The sequence below is a fragment of the Microcebus murinus genome, chromosome 8, assembly GCF_040939455.1.
Source record: "Microcebus murinus isolate Inina chromosome 8, M.murinus_Inina_mat1.0, whole genome shotgun sequence".
NCBI classification, from domain to species: domain Eukaryota; kingdom Metazoa; phylum Chordata; class Mammalia; order Primates; family Cheirogaleidae; genus Microcebus; species Microcebus murinus.
Window position 1 is genome coordinate 89,225,597 of NC_134111.1, and position 18,143 is coordinate 89,243,739.

At 55.8% G+C, this 18,143-nt stretch overlaps 1 protein-coding gene across 1 annotated transcript; it reads left to right on the forward strand.

Moving 5' to 3' along the window:
* Positions 1–233: 233 nt before the first annotated feature.
* On the forward strand, positions 234–13,404 carry WNT6 (Wnt family member 6). Its single transcript, XM_012740310.2, has 4 exons — positions 234–550; positions 10,198–10,418; positions 10,661–10,995; positions 12,578–13,404. Exons 1-4 carry the CDS (start codon positions 471–473, stop codon positions 13,037–13,039), a joined length of 1,098 nt encoding a protein of 365 aa, XP_012595764.2. The 5' UTR covers positions 234–470; the 3' UTR covers positions 13,040–13,404.
* Positions 13,405–18,143: the final 4,739 nt, after the last annotated feature.

Below are 18,143 nucleotides of genomic sequence, written 5' to 3' on the forward strand. Positions count from 1 at the left end.
AGGGGTGAGGGGGCGAGGCGAGGGGCGAGGCGGGCGGGTCCCACAGCCACGAGCCCTCGGGCCCCGCCCCGGCACCCGGCTCCCGCCCTCCGCTGCGCTCCGCGCCCGCAGCCCCGGGGCGCACGGCTCGCTCCCGAGAGTCCCGCCGCCTGACTGTCGCAACTGCCACCCCCTTGCCCCCCGCCCCCGCCCCGGCCCCGCTCCCCTCCCACCCCCGCCCCCGGCTCTGATTTCTTCTCCCGAGCGAGCTCCGCAGGAGACACAGGCGCTGGCTGCCCCGTCCGCTCTCCGCCTCCGCCGCGCCCTCCTCGCAGGGGATGGGCCCCCCCGCCGCCGCCGGAGCCATCGCCTCCCGGCCGCCGCCGCCGCCGCCGCCGTCGCGCTTGCCCTGAAGCCCGGGCCCTCGCGCACGCCGGTTCGCCCCGCAGCCTCGCGCGCCGCCCACTCCCGCCGGCCGTAGAGCGGTCACGATGCTGCCGCCCGCGCCCTCCCGCCTCAGGCTGCTGCTGCTGCTGCTCTTGTGTCCGGCGCACGTCGGCGGACTGTGGTGGTGAGTTCCGCGTCCTGCTGTCCCGGCGCGGCTCTGGACGCTCCAGGGTGGGGACCTGGAGACCGCCGGCGAGTTCCGCACCACGCTCCCGCCGCCTCCGGGCTCTACCTGTTCATGGAGCCCAGCCGCAGGGCAGTGGCGCGGGGCACGCGGACCAGGCGCGTGCGGCTCTCCTCCCGACCTCCGCCTGGGGCACTTCTGAACTGCTACTTAGACGTTCTTAACCCCGGGCACATTCTGCTGTGTTTCCTCCCTCCCCCCCCCCCCGTGTTGTCCCCTACCCCCCCAGGTCATGTGCTCAATCCAGGTTACCAAGGTATTGGCGTGTGGGTAGGGAAGACCTACTGGGGAGGCAGATAGCGGAAGAAAAGAACGTGTGAGGAGGTCCCTGGATTTAGAGTAGGGGTCTGGATTTGGGGAAAAGAGAGGACAAGTTGGGGAGCCACAAGACAGAGAGGGTCAAACAGCTGTCTCTTCCCCGCCCCGCTTTGCCTAGCGACCCACCGGCTTCTCTCCGGGCTTCTTCAGAGTGAGTGGTAGTGGCGAGAAAGGGAAACTGAGTGGTAAAGGGGAAACTGAGTCAGGACCCTGGCTTCTCCACCTCCTCCTCCTGGAGCAAGGAAGTGGAGGAAAGGCAGGAAAGGCACCCAGGCGCCAGACCCTTCCAGACGTGAGGGTCACGAATGAAAAAAGTGTGCAGCGGCTGAGCTCTGGGAACCGGGGAGAGTCCTGGTGAAAGGGAGAAGGGCTGGCCAGCCAAGGGATGGGGGCGTCTTGCCAGATCTGGCCCCTGGACCTGGCCCTAGCTAGGCAGCGAAGGTTGCGGGAGCTCCAGCCTTGGGGAGTGGGGCAGGGGCAGGGCAGGGTATGTGGGTGTGCGGCCGGGGACAGCCTGGGGATCCAGATCCTGAAGACTTTTTTCCCTCCTTAGTGTCCAGAGCCGCAAACACTCGCCTGGAATAGCTCAGTGTTCACAGAGGAGGGACTTGGACAATAGCGCTGACGGATCAGCCAATCCCAAGAAGAAAGGGTCTTGTCAATTTGCATATAGCCACGTGATTGGCTGGATTCTTATCCTCCACTCCTCCCCCACTGCCGGGATTTGGAAGAGACAGATCCCTCTGTTCTGGAGAGATAGGGAGGATGCCCTCACAGGGAGCGGCGGGCCACGATCCCTCCCTCCTCCGTGATGCGGAGAGACGTCTCTCACCGGTGTCAGTGAGGGGGCAAATCGAGGAGGACCCAGGTCCCAGCTAGGGAACATACATCCTTGATCCTGGCTTAGTATCATGCAGTAGTGGTAGTTTTGAAATAGACAGGCATGAGATCTAACTTATGTCTGTGACCCTGGGCAAGTCACATCCTCTCCCTGCCTCCCAGTCTCAACTGTAAAGAAGGGATGACAGCCTCTCTACCTGGAAGGCTTGCTGGGAAGTTTAGGTGGGAAGACCTACAAAAGGATCTGACGTTAGGAGGTACTCAGTAGATGTAGTGCCTCTTCAGAACCCAGCTTCCCGTCGCTAGGGGTCCCCAGGAGTGAAAAGGGCGATTCATTTAAATTTAAAATTCAGGCTCCCAAGCAAAACTTTGTAAAGAGATCTCTCTCCTGCCACCACCATCCACACCTTTCCTACTTTTGCCCTTTTTCAAGGTGTGGGGACAGGGTCATTCCCTGATGGCCATTGTGTTCCCTTCCCTCCCTCCTTATCTGTCCAAATCGTTATTTATTTATTTTTTTGAAACAGAGTCTCACTCTCTTGCTGGGGCTAGAGTGCCGTGGTGTCAGCCTAGCTCACAGCAACCTCAAACACCTGGGCTCAAGCAATCCTCCTGCTTCAGCCTTCCAAATAGCTGGGACTACAGGCATGTGCCACCATGCCAGGCTAATTGTTTCTATATAGTTTTAATTGTCCAGCTAATTTCTTTCTCTTTTTAGTGGAGATGGGGTCTTGCTCTTGCTCAGGCTGGTCTTGAACTCCTGAGCTCAAAGGATCCACCCACCTCGGCCTCCCAGAGTGCTAGGATTACAGGCATGAGCCACTGTGCCTGGCCTAAAAATAATTATTCTTACAATTAAAATACCACTTCCTCCATGAAGCTGTCACTTTGTCCTGCCTCCAGTTGCCTTCTCTGTGCTGCCACTGTACCTCTTACGTTGGGCAACTGTGCTAGTGACTGCTTTGTCCTGACAACCATCTCCTGTTGAGTCTGTTCCCTGCTCCTGGAGGGCAGAGCCTTTGTCGTTAGGACCCTCCAGGCCCAGGACAGCATAGGTGCTGGAGGTTTGTGGAGTGTTATTGAACTGGTTGACTCCCCTTTCTGGGGTTTGTATCTGTGGGGGTTCCTTTGTTCAGGAGGGACTGCTGGATGGGAGCCAAGCCAAGGGAGAGAGGCCTGGTCCCTTGGAGACTGACCCTGAAGCTGGGAAGCAGGGAGTGGGGGAGGAGGAGAGGAGGGCAGGTGTGGGAGAACACAGAGGCCTTCATGGCCACAGCTGCAGGGAGAGCAGGGTGAAGAGTGAGAGGCCCCGGTGATAAGGTGTCCGGCGGCTGCCTCACTCAGATGTGTCTCAGACAGAACGTGCCTCTCATGTCTGCCTGGGCTCCCTCACTCTCCTCTGTCTATTTCTGACATTTCATCTCTTTGGTCTGAGCTCAGACTCCCATTCCCAGAATCTTCTACTCTACACTCCTGTCCCCAGGCCACCCCACTACTTCCCTCCAAGGTCAGGTTTAGGCTGATGGGTTGGACCAAGCATTCCTGGTGGCTTGAGCCTCCTGCCACTCTCCCCATACCCCTCAGTATCACTTCAGCTGGGACCTTTTGGGCCAGGGGCTTCCATGCTGTTCCTTGATGTCTAGCACCTGCTTGCTGGCCCTCTTTTCTCTGCTTCTTAGGGAATCCTGGCCAGTCAGAGCCCCAGCTGTGGCCAGGAAAACCCCTGGACCTGCAGCAGCCTACTGTAGCCCACTGTGACATTCTAGCAGCAGCCAGGCTGGAAGCAGAGAGGACTCCAGGACCTCTGAGTGACTCAACTCTCCTGGTCAGGACAGGGGGATCCTGGAGTTGGCTCCAGGACCTGGCTTCAAGTTTTTGAAAAGTTTCCCTTCCACCTTCTTTCACACTCCCCTGCCTTCCCGCAATGCAATGCATGCTTTCTGAACTCTGCCTCCAGCCTCTCTGTCTGTCTCTTTTCCATCTGTATCCATATCTTTGTGAATCACAGAATCACAGATTCTAGGACATTGGCCAGGTGCTCTTGAGGTCATGTTGTCTAGCCTACTGCCTCCCAGCCATCCGGCCTATGCTCTGGCCCTGACAAACCCTGTCTTGGGAGTGAGGCAGAGAGGGAGACACCATGGCTTCCTGGTCACCAGCTTTCCCCGCCACACACACTCTGCTCCCTGCTCTCCTTTTGCTCGCTGCCCCCAGGAAGTTCTTTACAATGTCTGATCCATCTTTATTTATACCTTCAATCAGTGGCTGTAGAAAATAGCTCACTTTCATAGAATAGCCAAATCAATCTCCCTTCTCTCTCTTCCTCTTTCTGTTTTATATTTTTATGAAAGAAACTAGCCCTCCCCTTGTTCCACTAGGGAAAACACCACCCAGTCTCACTCCCTTTCCCCATCCCATCTTGCCTTTCACCCTCCTCCCTCTTCACTTATGGAAACAGGAGCCAGCAGCCTAAGACAGCCTCATCTCTGGCTCCACAGGGAGGCAGGGAAAGGTCCCAGGCTTCTTCTTGACACCCAGGTTTTCCAGCCACCTCTCCCACCCCAGGCTGGGCCTGGCCACCCTTTCCCATCCTGTCTTCATTGGGGGCTCCTGACTCTTCATGGGCAGTCCTGTTGCTGGCCCCTGCCAAGCTCTAGGGTGGGGTGGGGTGGCCATCCATTCCCCCCTCCAGGCCTCCCGCCTTGGCAGCTTCCCCTGGAGAGAGACAATGAGGCTGTGAGCAGAAAAGGGCAGGGGCAAAAGGAGGCTGTCCCAATCCGAGCCAGAGCATGCCCTGAGCCCACCAGAGTCCTGGCACTGTGACATTTCCTGGGGGGTGCAGCCCCCTCCTTCTTCGTTCTCATCGGATGCCAGGAGTTGGTGGAGGGAGGTCAGTGGGAGGCTTGATCACCAGGCCCAGAGTGTGCACTTTGATGGAGAAACACAGCTGTGGAGGGGATGAGAAGAGGGCAGGGCAGGCGGCCAGGCCACGGGCAGGCTGGCAGCAGGGCGCCGCCAGCCAGAGCAGGAGGCACTCGGGACCACAGGCGCCTGTCCTCAGAGGACGGGTGGGGAGCGCCCCCTAGCCTGCCCCCTCCTTCCTGCCTGGGCAGGGTGCCACCTGGGGCTTCCCCAGAACTGCCTGAGGAGGAGCTGAGCCAAAGGTCTCTGGGAGGCCTCTCCCCCTCTCCATCCTGGCCTCTTTGGCTAGTTCCTCCAGCTCTGAGCCCTGTGTTTAATTCAGAAGTTAGATCTAGCAAGGACTTAGAGATCACCTGGTCTAATATTCTCACCTACTTAGTGAGGGCAGCAAAGGCCAGGGACAGGAGGTGACTTGCCCAGGGCCACCCAGAATGTTGGAAGCTGAGAGCTGAGGCTGAATCTGCGCTCATCCCTGTGTGCAGTGCAGTGGGATGGGGGATCAGAAAAAGGGTATGGAGCCTTCCACAGGCCCCTCCTGCTCTCCCATCCCACCCTCAGGTGGGTGCCCGCACCCGGACCTGGGAGAGCAGAGAGCAGAGGGCTAAGGACAGACTCTGCTCACGGCATCCAGCGGAGGCCCATCAGCCCATCCTTTTGCTCCCCCCGCCCTGGTCAATAGGAAGCCCCTGTGCACAGTGATGTCTGTCCAGGAAGGGAAGCCCCTGCCTCTCCCAAGAGTGATGAGAAGTATAAGAAGGACACACAGAACCAAGTTGGGCCAGGGGTGAGGAGGGGCAGTGTGGGGGCAGCTGGTGGGCAGTGGGGAGGCAGGGGTTAATGGGGCTGGGGCATCACTGGCTTTGATGTGGTGGTTGGGGTGGGGGTAGGGACTGGGGGAGGGGGAGCAGTAATTACCGAGTTAGACAGAGCAGGACAGGACAGGCTGGCGGGCACAGGCCCGGGCCCAGCCGCCTCAGCAGCCGTCAGGCAACATTTTTCTGCCCCTTCTCCACCACCCACCTCCCCCACCCCCGTGCAACTCCCACCCACAGCCCCAGGGCTCAGGGCTCCCTCTGCTGGCTTCTGGGAGGTGGGGTCAGTCTAGGGACTTTGGGAGTGGGGGTGGGGAAATAGAGGGAGGACAGCTATGAGACCATACCAGAGAAGGCTGAGTAACAAGAGGGCCTGTGTGACCCCTTCGGCCTCAATAATCCACCAGGAGTGCCTGCTGGGAAAGGGTAGAGAGTCCTCTGGGTGCATCTGGTCTCTGAGCAGGGCCGGATGGAGAAGGAGGAAAAGTTGGGGCAATGGATGTTCTCAGCAATCCACCAATGCTGCCTGCACCTGTTTGTCCTGCACTGTGCAGGCCTAAGAGATATGTAAAAGTGTGAATGAGAAGACAAAAAAATAGTTGTCGAAGGCCACCCTCTGGACAGGTCTTTTACGTATGTACCCTGGAAATAGGCAGGTATTATTACCATTTTACAGTTGAGAGAACTGAGGCTCAGGAAGTTAAGTCTCATAATCTAGCCAACAAATGCTAAGTGCTAACTCCACATGCTAGGGACTCATTCAGCATCACAGAACAATCAAATGGCAGAGTCCAGATCCGAGCCCAAGTCTGGTGGATCCCCAAAGCCCTGAGTGTACTCTGCTAATGACATCATGCCCACTTGTGAGATTTTTGACTTTAATGAATTTTCTACCTAATTGGAGAGAGAAGACAAGCGAACATGAAAAGTTAATTATGCCACTGGCAGGATAACAAGCACCGGCCAGATGAGTGACACCTGGAGCCATAGGGGTGTTGGCACAGGCTGGGGCCCTGGGGAGGCTCCTTAGGGCAAGTGGGATCAGAGGGGAGTTTGGAGAGATGCTGGCTGAGATTTGATGACTTAGGGGTGCACAGCAGGTAGATCTGAGTGCAGAAACTTTGTGGTGTGATGTGGGATAGATTCAGTTAGGCATCCCTGCTAGGAGTAAGGGGCTATGTGGGGGATGGTGTAGCAGGCCGCCTGCCATTTTCCCTCCAGCCCTGTTTGGTGTTTTAAATATTCACCTAAATTTTCTTACAGTGGAGATCCTTCCACCAAGTGGCCAGCCTCTGTCACCTCTCCTTTCATATTCGTTCATTTGTATAACAAGAGTGGGGTGGGTGGGGCTGGACTGGATGATCTCTGGTTTTCTCTTTGGCCCTCTGAATCCAGTGGCAGAAAGGTAAGGTTAGGCCAGTGCCCTGGGACCTCCAGGGCTTAGGTCTACAGATGTTGCCAGTAGGAACTAGCTGGCCCCTGTTGCCACTGATCCTACCAGCCGTGGTCCTTGGGAGGGGTCTTGGCACAGGCCAAGGCAGTTAGGATGACCAATCTTAGGCTTGTCCCTTCTGGTCCACACACTGATTTCTTTTAGATCTGGCCTCAGCTTTTCTATGCCCAGGAACGGCTGCTTGCTTAGGTCCTATATATTGTGCATTGCCTACCACCGCTGTGCTCCAAGCTCCCAAGGGGCACATCTTCTCCAGGCTGATCCCAGGCCAATGCAGACCCAGAAGTGCAAAAACGCAGAGTTCATTCTCTAAGGAAGCAGAAAGAAGGAGGGAAGGAAGGTAAAAGGAGAGGGGAGGTGGAGGAGTTATTTCTTGATGTGGAATCTAATGTTAAAGTTAGATTTAATGTAATGTTAAAGGGGCTATGTGAGCCTCTCATGCTAACTTCTCATTTTTCTGAAGCCCATAAAGGGAACTGACTTGCCCAGAGTGGCTCAGGTCATACAGAGCTGATGGAAACCAGGGTTCAGAAGCAAGGCTTGGTGTTTTGCCCAGTGTCCCCTGCCATGGCCCTTCTGGAGTTTCATTTCCTATGTATTTAGGATGGGAGCGAGGACAGGAGGGCAGGGAATGAGCTGGTCCCTTGGGATTCTAGCTGCTACTACTGCCCATCCTCCTCCTGGTCAGCTCGTAAACAAGTCTAGTTCCCAGGCAGCCAGCCAGCCTGGGGAGCCAGACCCAGACCAGAAACTGGCTCTGGGCAGCCCCTCAAACCCAGCCCCACCTCCTGACAGGCCCTGCTCTTCCTACTCCTCATGATTCCTCTCCTATCTCTAGCCCCTGGGAAGCAGACGAGGTCAGGAGATTTTCACCTTCTCTCTTGCTTGTCCCCACTCCCTCTTGCTTTCCTAGGGGAAGAGGAGGAGGGAGAGGAGAGGGATGGGGCAGAGTAACCTTGGGAAGATAAGGCCAGTCAACCTTGGGAAAGCAGGGAGTTAGAAGAGGGCAGGGGTGAGGAGAGGGACTGAGGAACAGAGCAGCAGGGGCAGTAGGGGTGGGGAGGATGAGTTTGCAGAGTCCTAGACTCCCAGGTGGAGTCCTACACATACAAGTCCAGGGGATGAGCTGGACAAGTGCAGAGAGGACTTATTCCCTGCCTCAAATTCCCAATGGGGGAGAATAAATGTCTGAGGAAATGAATTAGAAGTCATGAAATAACATGTGGACAAAGGCTTGAGCTCAAGTGAGGACCTTCTCCCCAGATGGCTCATTCATTCATTCAAAGATGTGTACTAAATGGTGTTCATTGTAGTATAATATATGATATATATTAATATTATTCATATATAACATAGAATTCATAATAGGCAAATTTTAATAATAAGAATTAGGGGAAAGTATGAATTAAGAACCTCAAAATCTGCCAGGGGAGACAAAGGATAATAAGACAGACTTTACACTCAAGGAGCTCCTAGTCTTGTCTACTGACGCTGGACAACCATGCTGGAAGCTGCCTCAAATCCTTTTTATAATTAGTTGGGATAGATAGATGGATAGATCCAGAGAGACGGATCAACTCTCAAAGTCACTGGGTCTTTGGGAACCTACCCCAGCCCCACACTCCACTGCTCCCTCCGTTGGTACTTCTCTAGGTTGGGGGAGGGTGGGGGCTGGTGCTGAGCAGGTCCTAAGTATATGGAGGGAAGGGAAGGTCTGAGCTGTAAGTCTGTCCCCTGAGTAGAGATGTCTGGTTCCTGAACTACTTGGGTAGGGATGATGATGGCAACCTGATCATGTGTGTGTGTGTGTGGAGGGGTGTGTGACGGGGTTGGGGGGAGTAGTAGACCTTAAAGGACTGAGCTTACACGTCTTTCTACAATCACCTCTTTAAGCATCTCACTCCTCAGTGTTGAGAGTTCTACCTTAAGACCTAAATTCCTCTTGCTGCTATTTAAGACCATTACATCTCATTGTTGTGGGGCCAGAACATGTCTGGGCAGCCTGTGCTTGTGGAGCAAATGGGGACAGTGGGGCGGATATGCACTAAAGCAAAACCAAAAAGTAGGCCACCTTGACCTTTGGCACTATTTACTACCACCATTCTCCTCTACAATTTCTATCTCCTGGTGCCTCCTCTCCCCACCCAGGGTCCTTTTTCTGCCCTCTGCAGAAAGGTTTTTGGGTGGTCTTAAATTACTCCTGGTTCCCATGTACTCCGCTCACTTATTCTCTAAGACAGGGATCCCAGCTAAGTGTTCAAATAGAAGCAATCTGATTACAGCAATTCCCCCAGGTATGAATCCCTACTTGACTTAACCTTCAGGGGTCTGGTATACGGCAGCTGTCTTGTATGTGGAACTTCCCATGAGGTCATCATCCACCAAGCCAAACATTGTCCCCCTTCCCAAATCAGTTAGGTCACCCCAGTGTGCAGGGCTTGGCTCCCTGCCATCCTGCTCTGGGAAGCCCACAGATCCTGGAACAGGAGAAGGGTCAGTGTCCCCTACTTTCCAATAATGCTTCAGAGACTTGGGCCCCAGCTCCTTCCTCCTGCTCCCCTGTTAAGGGAAGCAGAGGACATCAGGGTGGGAGAGCCCACCTTAGAGATCAAAGCCCAGCCCTCCCGTTTTACAGGAGAAACTTGGGCTAGAGGGGTGTGTGTGACTTTCCTCAGAGGTTCCATTCTTTAACCATGCTAATAGCTCATGGCATTCTATCTCCCTGGAATTGGCCCTGCCTTTCATTAGATCAATTCAGCTGACACATGTCCAGTTTGTGGGCCACTAGGACCAGATTCTTCCCGGACACTGCCTACTTTTCTTTGGTGTCTCCTTATGACACACGCTTTCTCTCCCTCCACAGCCTTCTTGATCTTTTGTCTGCTAATTTTTTCCTTGTCTCCCTTTTGGGCTAGGCCTGTTGAATTTTAACCTTGGCCTACCTGGCCAGCTGCCTTCACCTTGAGTCAAATTCTTATAAGGATTTATTAATGAAGATGTACACAGAAGGATAAGACTGACTACTTGCTCTATAGCAATTTTCAGTCTAGAATCTTGCTAAGAGGGGACACAGACATGGAATGGTAACAGAAGCAGGAAGGAATCTCAAGCTCAGTTGGGGGTAGGGTGGGGAGGCATGTCACAGTTCCTGGCTGTGGGCTGAGTGGGGCTGGTCTTCCTCCCCTCCAACCCAAGCCCTTTTATTGGGTTACACCCCTAACCTGATGTTCTCTGCTCCCCAGGGCCGTGGGCAGTCCCTTGGTCATGGACCCTACCAGCATCTGCAGGAAGGCAAGGCGGCTGGCCGGGCGGCAGGCCGAGTTGTGCCAGGCTGAGCCGGAAGTGGTGGCAGAGCTAGCCCGGGGCGCCCGGCTCGGGGTTCGAGAGTGTCAGTTCCAGTTTCGCTTCCGCCGCTGGAACTGCTCTAGCCACAGCAAGGCCTTTGGCCGCATCCTGCAGCAGGGTCAGTGTGTTTAGGGGAGGGTGGGGGGGGAGTGGGGCTGCTTTCTTCTAGCTGGGGGACCACAAGAGATGGAAGCTGGGATGGGGAGGTTGCCAGAGCCCCCGTTGCCCGCTGGGGTCTAGACACCCTGCTGGACCTTGTCTTCCAGGCCTTTCCTGAGGCCACCACACTGTCCCGCCCAACGCAGGCCCTGGGCCTGAGCTGCGGTCCTGCGCACTGACTTCTTTTCCCTGCACCCGCAGACATTCGGGAGACAGCCTTCGTGTTTGCGATCACCGCAGCGGGCGCCAGCCACGCGGTCACGCAGGCCTGTTCCATGGGCGAGCTGCTGCAGTGTGGCTGCCAGGCGCCTCGCGGGCGGGCCCCGCCCCGGCCCTCTGGCCTGCCCGGCACCCCAGGACCCCCCGGCCCCGCGGGCTCCCAGGAAGGCAGCGCGGCGTGGGAATGGGGAGGCTGTGGCGACGACGTGGACTTCGGAGATGAGAAGTCCAGGCTCTTTATGGACGCGCAGCACAAGCGGGGACGCGGAGACATCCGCGCGTTGGTGCAACTGCACAACAACGAGGCGGGCCGGCTGGTGCGTACGGGCAGGAAAGTGGAAGTGTGTGTGGGGGGGGAGAGAGTGGTGTGTGTAGGGGCGTGTCTGTGGAAGTGTGGGCGTGAGTGTGGGTGTGTAGGTGGAGGGGTGTGTTCATGTGTGTGGGAGTGAGCATGGGCTGAGGGGCACGCGTTGGATTGGCTGGGAGCATGGATGAGCATGTCGCGGAGGGGGCGGGGTGAGGTGCCCGCATAGAAAAGGGGTAACTTGGGGGTCTGGGAAGGCTTGATGCTGGGTGGTACAGTGGGCAGAGTGGGGAGAGGACACTCAGGGAATACCGCTGAGGGCCTGTAGGTATCCAAGGAAGGGAGGCGACAGCTCTGAGACAGGACAGGTGAAGCAAAGCTTGGGGTGCCAGGGCAGGGCTGGGGAGGGATGAGGGATGAGGGGCAGGAGAGGGGAAGAGGGAGGCAAGGCTGGGGATGAAAGATAGGAGAGAAGCTGGAACAAAGGTCTGGGGCCTGGAGATAGGGAAGACAGGAGAGTGAGGGAGGCCTAGAAAGGGTTAGAACAGGCTGAGGGGCAATGAGCTTGGAAAGAAGTGAAGGACAAGAAGCCAATCCTGGGGTCAGGCAGAGGCCAGGACAGCCATAACTGATGCTGGGCACTTGCCAACTGGCTGCCCAGCAACGCCAGACCAGGTCTCACCTGCCCAGAGCCATGGCAGCCTCTCCCCTCTCCTCTGCCATGAGGAGGACCCCAGGAGCTCTTGTTTAGGGGCAAGAAGCCTGACTGGGTGAGATGGTTCCAAGGAGGGAGCCAGGAGAGATGTAGAGGGCAGGGGGCTCATGTCTGTAGGTCAAGTTGGCCCTCAACTCTGAGCTTCCAGAGATGATTTTCCTGGATCATCCAACCCATAAATCTCTAATAGGGCTGTGATCTAAGACCCCAGCTTGCGATACCAACAGCAAATAACGGGGAGGGCTTCTAGGTTCCATGCTCTGTAGTGCATTCCCAGTGGGCCCTCCTGCACCCTATATCTCAGGTCTAGGGTCCTCTAGGGACACCACCACACACACCCTGTGTCCTCTAGGGTTTGGGGCCTGAGGCTTTCGATGGGGGGTTGGGGGAAAGGGGCCCAGAGAGGAATGTCCAGACAGGCCCACATACCTGTTGGGGAGAGTTAGGGAGGGCTGGCGGAGACAGACGCCCAGGCGGCTGGCTCTGCGTCTCTGCTCAGCCCTGCCTGGGGCCCAGAAGGGCAGGAATGAGGGGGCCTGGCTGGCAGGAGGGCTAGGCTTCGACAGCTGCCACCTCTCCCCCTCCTCTAGAATCTCACCCCTGCCGTCCATTCTGCTTTCTCTCCCATCCTCTGTCTTTGGATCCTGGAATCTCTGCACTACATACTGTCCTCCCACTCCCCACTTCTCTTACCCTCCCCCATCCTTATTTTTCCTCCTCCTCCTTTCTGAACTGTCGCTTCCTTGATTTCCTGCTGCTCACCTTGCGCTCTTTTTTTTTTTTTGGTCTGCATTTTCCTTTCTTCTGTTCACCTGCCACCCCCAATCTTATTTTCTGTCCCTTCTGTGTCCTCATCCGCCCGTCCCTCTGCTCCCTGCAGGCCGTGCGGAGCCATACGCGCACCGAGTGCAAGTGTCACGGACTGTCCGGCTCGTGCGCGCTGCGCACCTGCTGGCAGAAGCTGCCCCCGTTCCGCGAGGTGGGCGCGCGGCTGCTGGAGCGCTTCCACGGCGCCTCGCGCGTCATGGGCACCAACGACGGCAAGGCCCTGCTGCCCGCCGTCCGCACGCTCAAGCCGCCGGGCCGCGCCGACCTCCTCTACGCGGCGGACTCGCCGGACTTCTGCGCCCCCAACCGGCGCACTGGCTCGCCGGGCACGCGCGGCCGCGCCTGCAATAGCAGCGCCCCGGACCTCAGCGGCTGCGACCTGTTGTGCTGCGGCCGCGGGCACCGCCAGGAGAGCGTGCAGCTCGAGGAGAACTGCCTGTGCCGCTTCCACTGGTGCTGCGTGGTGCAGTGCCACCGCTGCCGCGTGCGCAAGGAGCTCAGCCTTTGCCTCTGACCCGCCGCCGGGCCTCTAAACTCACTGCGCAGAGCCGCCTCTCGCACCTGCGGGACCTCAGGGCTCCAGCAGGGGGCGCTGCCCGGCCCGGCCTCTCCCTCGCGAAGGCCATCTCCCAGGCCTCTGGAAGCGGCGCGGGGCTTGAGAAGTACGGCTGCCCGGCTGCCCGCGAAGGCCACCGGCGCCTGGCAGCCCCCCAAAGGCGCTCGGGGAGTTTCTGAGGGAGACTATACCGGCCTTCCTGCCCTTGGTCCCCAGGTGGAACCCAAAAAGCCAGTCTGTAGGCCTCTGGATGTGAGGCTCCTCAGAACTGCAGGCCATGGGATGGGCAGGTGAATTTAGTATCAATAAACATATTTAAACCAATAGGACTGGACCCACAGTCTGGGAGGAGGCTGGTCTCCTGTGGGCTGTCAGAAGGCCAGGCTCCGGAACCAGCGTGTAAAGGGAGGTGGTTTTGATGGAACTAGGGTCTCCGGGTCATTTTACTGGTCCCTGTCCCATCCCTCTCCAACGGGGCTGAGTTCTGGAAACCCTCCCTTGGCATTCTTCTTGTTCACTCGTCACACGTCACACATCTGGGGCCTGGAGCTGCAAGTTGGGGAAGAAACAGCAATTCCTCTTTATTAAAGGGACAGAGTGAAAGGGACGGTCTAGGAAAGGGGACCAGAAGCCTCTGGTGATGTGCTCAGCTCTGGGACGAGCCCTTGTCTTAATATTTAGGGGATTGTGTCTGTTTCTGTGACCCCTGGGGAATTCAAGGGTAGAGTTTTAAGGCCATGCAAGCCCATAGGATTAAAGCACTTTATAAACTGTATAATGTGATGGAAATATGTTATTAACAACGCCAGATTTTGTCACTGTCAGAACTAGCTTCACCCCTATTAACATTGCAGAGACTGCCCAGAACAGCATTCTAATCATTCTTACAGGGAGAGGAAGTGAGTTTGTCTTGGGCCTAAGAGCTCTCCAGTGATCTTGGTCCTCTCCATGTGTCTAGTTTGGGCTTCCTCACAGCATCGTGGCCTTAGGATAATAGAAATTCTTACATAACATTGACTTTTAAAAGAGAGTGTACCAAGCTTGAAGGCAGAACCTCTTTGTAAGGCCCAGTGTTGGAAGTTCCATAGCATCACTGCCATTCTCTATTGGTTGACACAAGCCACAGAGCCAGCCAAAATTCAACAGGAGGGGAAATAGCTAACAGCACTCCATGGAAGGAGCGGCAAAGAACTTGCATCCATTATAATCCACCCTACATCCTTATAGGATTGTTGGAAGGATTTTTTTTTTGAGATATGCAAGCACTTAACATAGCACTTGACACATGATAATTTATGTCAAATTTATCTTTAATAAGTGGTAGTTACTGTGAGAATGAGTATAGAGAGGTGATGCTTTGCAGGTATTGAGCAGGCCCTGATTGCAAATGAAGATACTCAACTTTTAGCTGAGTCCAAAGGGAATTAATGAATGGCTCTCATACCTGGGAAGTCCAGGGATAAATCTGAATTCAGGTACAGCTGAAATCAGGGGCTCAAATGATGTCCTAGGTCTCTCTCATCTCCTTGCCTCATTGCTCTCGTGTCTGCTGTTTCTGTGTATCTCTGCCTCTCCTTGCATATTGTCCTCATTCTCTCCTCAGCAGACTTTGCCATGTGACAGCTCTATGCCTATGTTCTTAGAGCTGTTGATTCAAAAAAAGAAGACTGGGCCGGGCGCGGTGGCTCACGCCTGTAATCCTAGCACTCTGGGAGGCCGAGGCGGGCGGATTGCTCAAGGTCAGGAGTTCGAAACCAGCCTGAGCAAGAGCAAGACCCTGTCTCTACCATAAATAGAAAGAAATTAATTGGCCAACTAATATATATATAGAAAAAAATTAGCCGGGCATGGTGGCGCATGCCTGTAGTCCCAGCTAGTCGGGAGGCTGAGGCAGCAGGATTGCTTGAGCCCAGGAGTTTGAGGTTGCTGTGAGCTAGGCTGACGCCATGGCACTCACTCTAGCCTGGGCAACAAAGTGAGACTCTGTCTCAAAAAAAAAAAAAAAAAAAAAAGAAGACTGACCTTCCCAATTATCTCCAGCAGAAGGCCCAAAGAAGACCCTGATTCATTCTGCTTGGTCATTTGCCTAACCCTGAACCAATAATGGCGTGCAGGGAGATGTACTACCATGTTTGGGATTGGCAGCCTCCTAGAATGGGGCGGGCGGTGGGGCTCAGGAAGGAAAGCAAAGTTCTTCAAATAGAAGGAAGCGGAACTCATCCTGGATGAGCTTAACCATGTTGTCCAGTACATCTGTCCTTCACCCCACCCGCAATGCCCCACAATGTCAGGCTGCAGTGGGATGGATGGGGCATCTGGGCTTTCCTTCCTGCCTCCTCCTGGCTCCCTCAGATCAGATGCCTGGGCCTTGGGGAAGTCATGAAGGATTTGGACTCAGAACCTCTTGACCAAAGGAGACTCTGTTATCTTATCAAGGTGTACAGTGGAGAATGGAACTACATTGTGGACCACACAGAGAGAAATGAAGTTCCTTGAGGGCAGGATTTATTTATAATCACCGGTCTGCCTTCCCCAAAGCTCTGTGCTGACCTTTGAAAAAAAAAATCCTGCATTTCTCTCAGAGACCACCAGGGGGCACGCACAGCCCAGCTTCCCTATTAACAGGGAGTGACAGGACCTGCAGGACATCTGGAGAACTCAGAGAGTGGTGGGTAGGAGATGGCTGGACTGGAAGGAAGCAAGGAGACCTGTGGATCACTTGGATCAAGTGGCCAGGGTCCCAGACTGTCTGGGACCTCTGGGCTGGCCCGGGCAAAGGGCTGGGACTCCAGCCTCCCAGTCTCTGCCACTGTCAGGTACTTTAGGGTAAGATGGGGTGGGTGATGCTGGATATCTTTTTCCATGATGCCACAGAGGTAAACTGGGGCAGTGGCATGAACTAACACCACCCTAAGAGGTTAAAAGGAGTTCAGAGGAAGTAGTATGGTACTGTGAAAAAGGCCTAGTTTGCTAGCTTGACTTCAGCCAAGTCTGAGCCTGTCTGAGCCTCAGCCTTCCTGTCATGAAATAGGGATGCCTGATCCTAGTACCTTGTGACAGTGCATTTCAGTTTTTAAACTGCTAGCCACATGTTCATGGTCCATCTTCTGTGATCAAGCCCAGAGGAGTCTGGGAACTACCTTCTATGAAGGATGAGAGCAGGCCCCATTGGCCCCATTAGCCTGGTCCTCTTTGAGCTCAGAGATGGCCCTGTGCTCTCATGCTGCTGCCTGGGAAGGGGTTGGAGGCAGAGCTCAGCCCCATCACCGCCCCCCCTTGCTCACCCAGCTACTCAGCCCCAGGCACAGTCTGAGCCATCAAGGTCCCCTGCTGGCTGGGTAGTGGGGAACATGTGGAACTGGGGAGATGGGGGAAAGAGCACAGAGGCACCCCAGATGTGTGCGTGACCACATCAGGAACAGGAGGAATGCAGGCAGATGGGTGAGGAGGCTGGGTGGAAGGCTAGGATCAGTCTGAGACCAAGGGCTCAGGAGACATCTTCCCTTCCCTTCAATGACCAAACATATTAGGAGTTTGGGAGACTGAAGCAGCAAGCTATTCCCCCTTACCTTGCTGGGGAGGGGGTCCCTGGACAATGGGACAGAGACCCCTATTAGTCTGGGGCTCCCTCCCTCTCTTCTTCACCAAGACAAACTTCAGCTGAGCATTGGGACTGAGCCAGGGCTGGACTGGGCTAGGCTAGGGCTGTGAGGGTCTCACCTGTTCCCACCCTGGTGCCTCCCCCTGGCCCTCCTTCCCTGCGACCTCCTCCAGAGCTGCCACAGCTGGAACCATTCTCCAAGCTGCCTTTCATCCCCGGTGCTCCCCCACCCCAGTAGCCTCTGTAATTGTGGTCTAGGGCGGCGGCTGCGGGGGCTGGGGCTGGGCTGAGAGCCAGGGCAGGGACAGGGCTGGGGTGGGGACTAGAGGCTGCTGATAGGGGCTTGGCCACAGCGTGGGTCATCTGGGGTTGGGGCCCTAGCTACAGACACTCTCTGGGCCACATCTACATACATGCCAAGGCTCTGCACCTATGTATACCCTCTGCTCCCTGGCCTGAGAAATGCTCCAGACTTGGGCACGTCTAGGCCCTTGTGACGTCAGGCCAGAACTACGCCTGAATGCAAACCTTGGGGATCATTATTTGCCTTCTGGGTTTTTCAAAGAAAAGGTCTTTTCTGTCTCCATTGCACCTCTGTTTTATGCAAAGTGGAGGTGGGGGAGCAAAGAGACCCTCCCTCGTGAGAGAGAGGCCACAGGGAAAAATCAGCTGTTCAGCTAGGTAAGCAGGCTAACCTCAAAGGTGGGCCCCACCGAAATCACTTGGGATACTGGTTAGAAATGCAGAACCCCAGGCCTTCTCCCTTGAAAGGCTGATTCAACTGCGTGGGGCCTCGAATCGGTATTTCCCACAATGACCTCCCCCAGGGAATACATACGATGCTTCAAGCGTGGGAAATGCTAATGTGAGCACTGGATAGGGAGCAAGGAGGTCTGCGACTGGATTATGTCGCAGAACCCCTTCTCTGTGTCATGTTGGGCCTGTTCCTAATCTTTTCTGGGCCTCAGTTTCCTCAACAGCCAATGAGAACAGCCTGCTGCTGCCCTCTCCCATCCTGGGTTCTTGCCTCCTTCCTGTGCTGAGTCTGGTCCTACCTTGTCCCTCCCCATTCCCTTCCCAAACTCTAGTCCCAAGCTGTCCCTGTCCCTGTAGCATGGTGGGAGAGTGGGGAGGGCAGGGGGCAGCTGGGGTCAAATAAGGCTCTGGCTGACGCAGTCTGCTTCCTGCCCCCGGCTGTTTTCCTGCTGTCCAGCCAGACTGCTCCCCCCAACTGCCCCACCCCCACCCCCAGCAGCCTCAAGCCCTTAATTCCTGACAGCTGCGGTGGCTGCCGGCAGAGATGGGGGAAAGGAGGGGGAAGTATGCCGTCAGCCTGCTGTTGTTCAGGCTGCCCCCACCACCTGACAGTCTGGGGACAGGGAAGGCCCCACCCCTCTCCTCCAATTCCCTAGGGATAGGCAATTCCAGGAACGGGCCCCTTTTGTCTCTGAGCCCAGAGGC

Bases quoted from the DNA above. Each gene is read 5' to 3' on its own strand.
- WNT6 (XM_012740310.2), top strand. From the start codon at position 471: ATGCTGCCGCCCGCGCCCTCCCGCCTCAGGCTGCTGCTGCTGCTGCTC. The intron at 551-10,197 runs GTGAGTTCCGCG...TCTGCTCCCCAG, and splicing joins CACGTCGGCGGACTGTGGTG to GGCCGTGGGCAGTCCCTTGG. The intron at 10,996-12,577 runs GTGCGTACGGGC...TGCTCCCTGCAG, and splicing joins ACAACGAGGCGGGCCGGCTG to GCCGTGCGGAGCCATACGCG.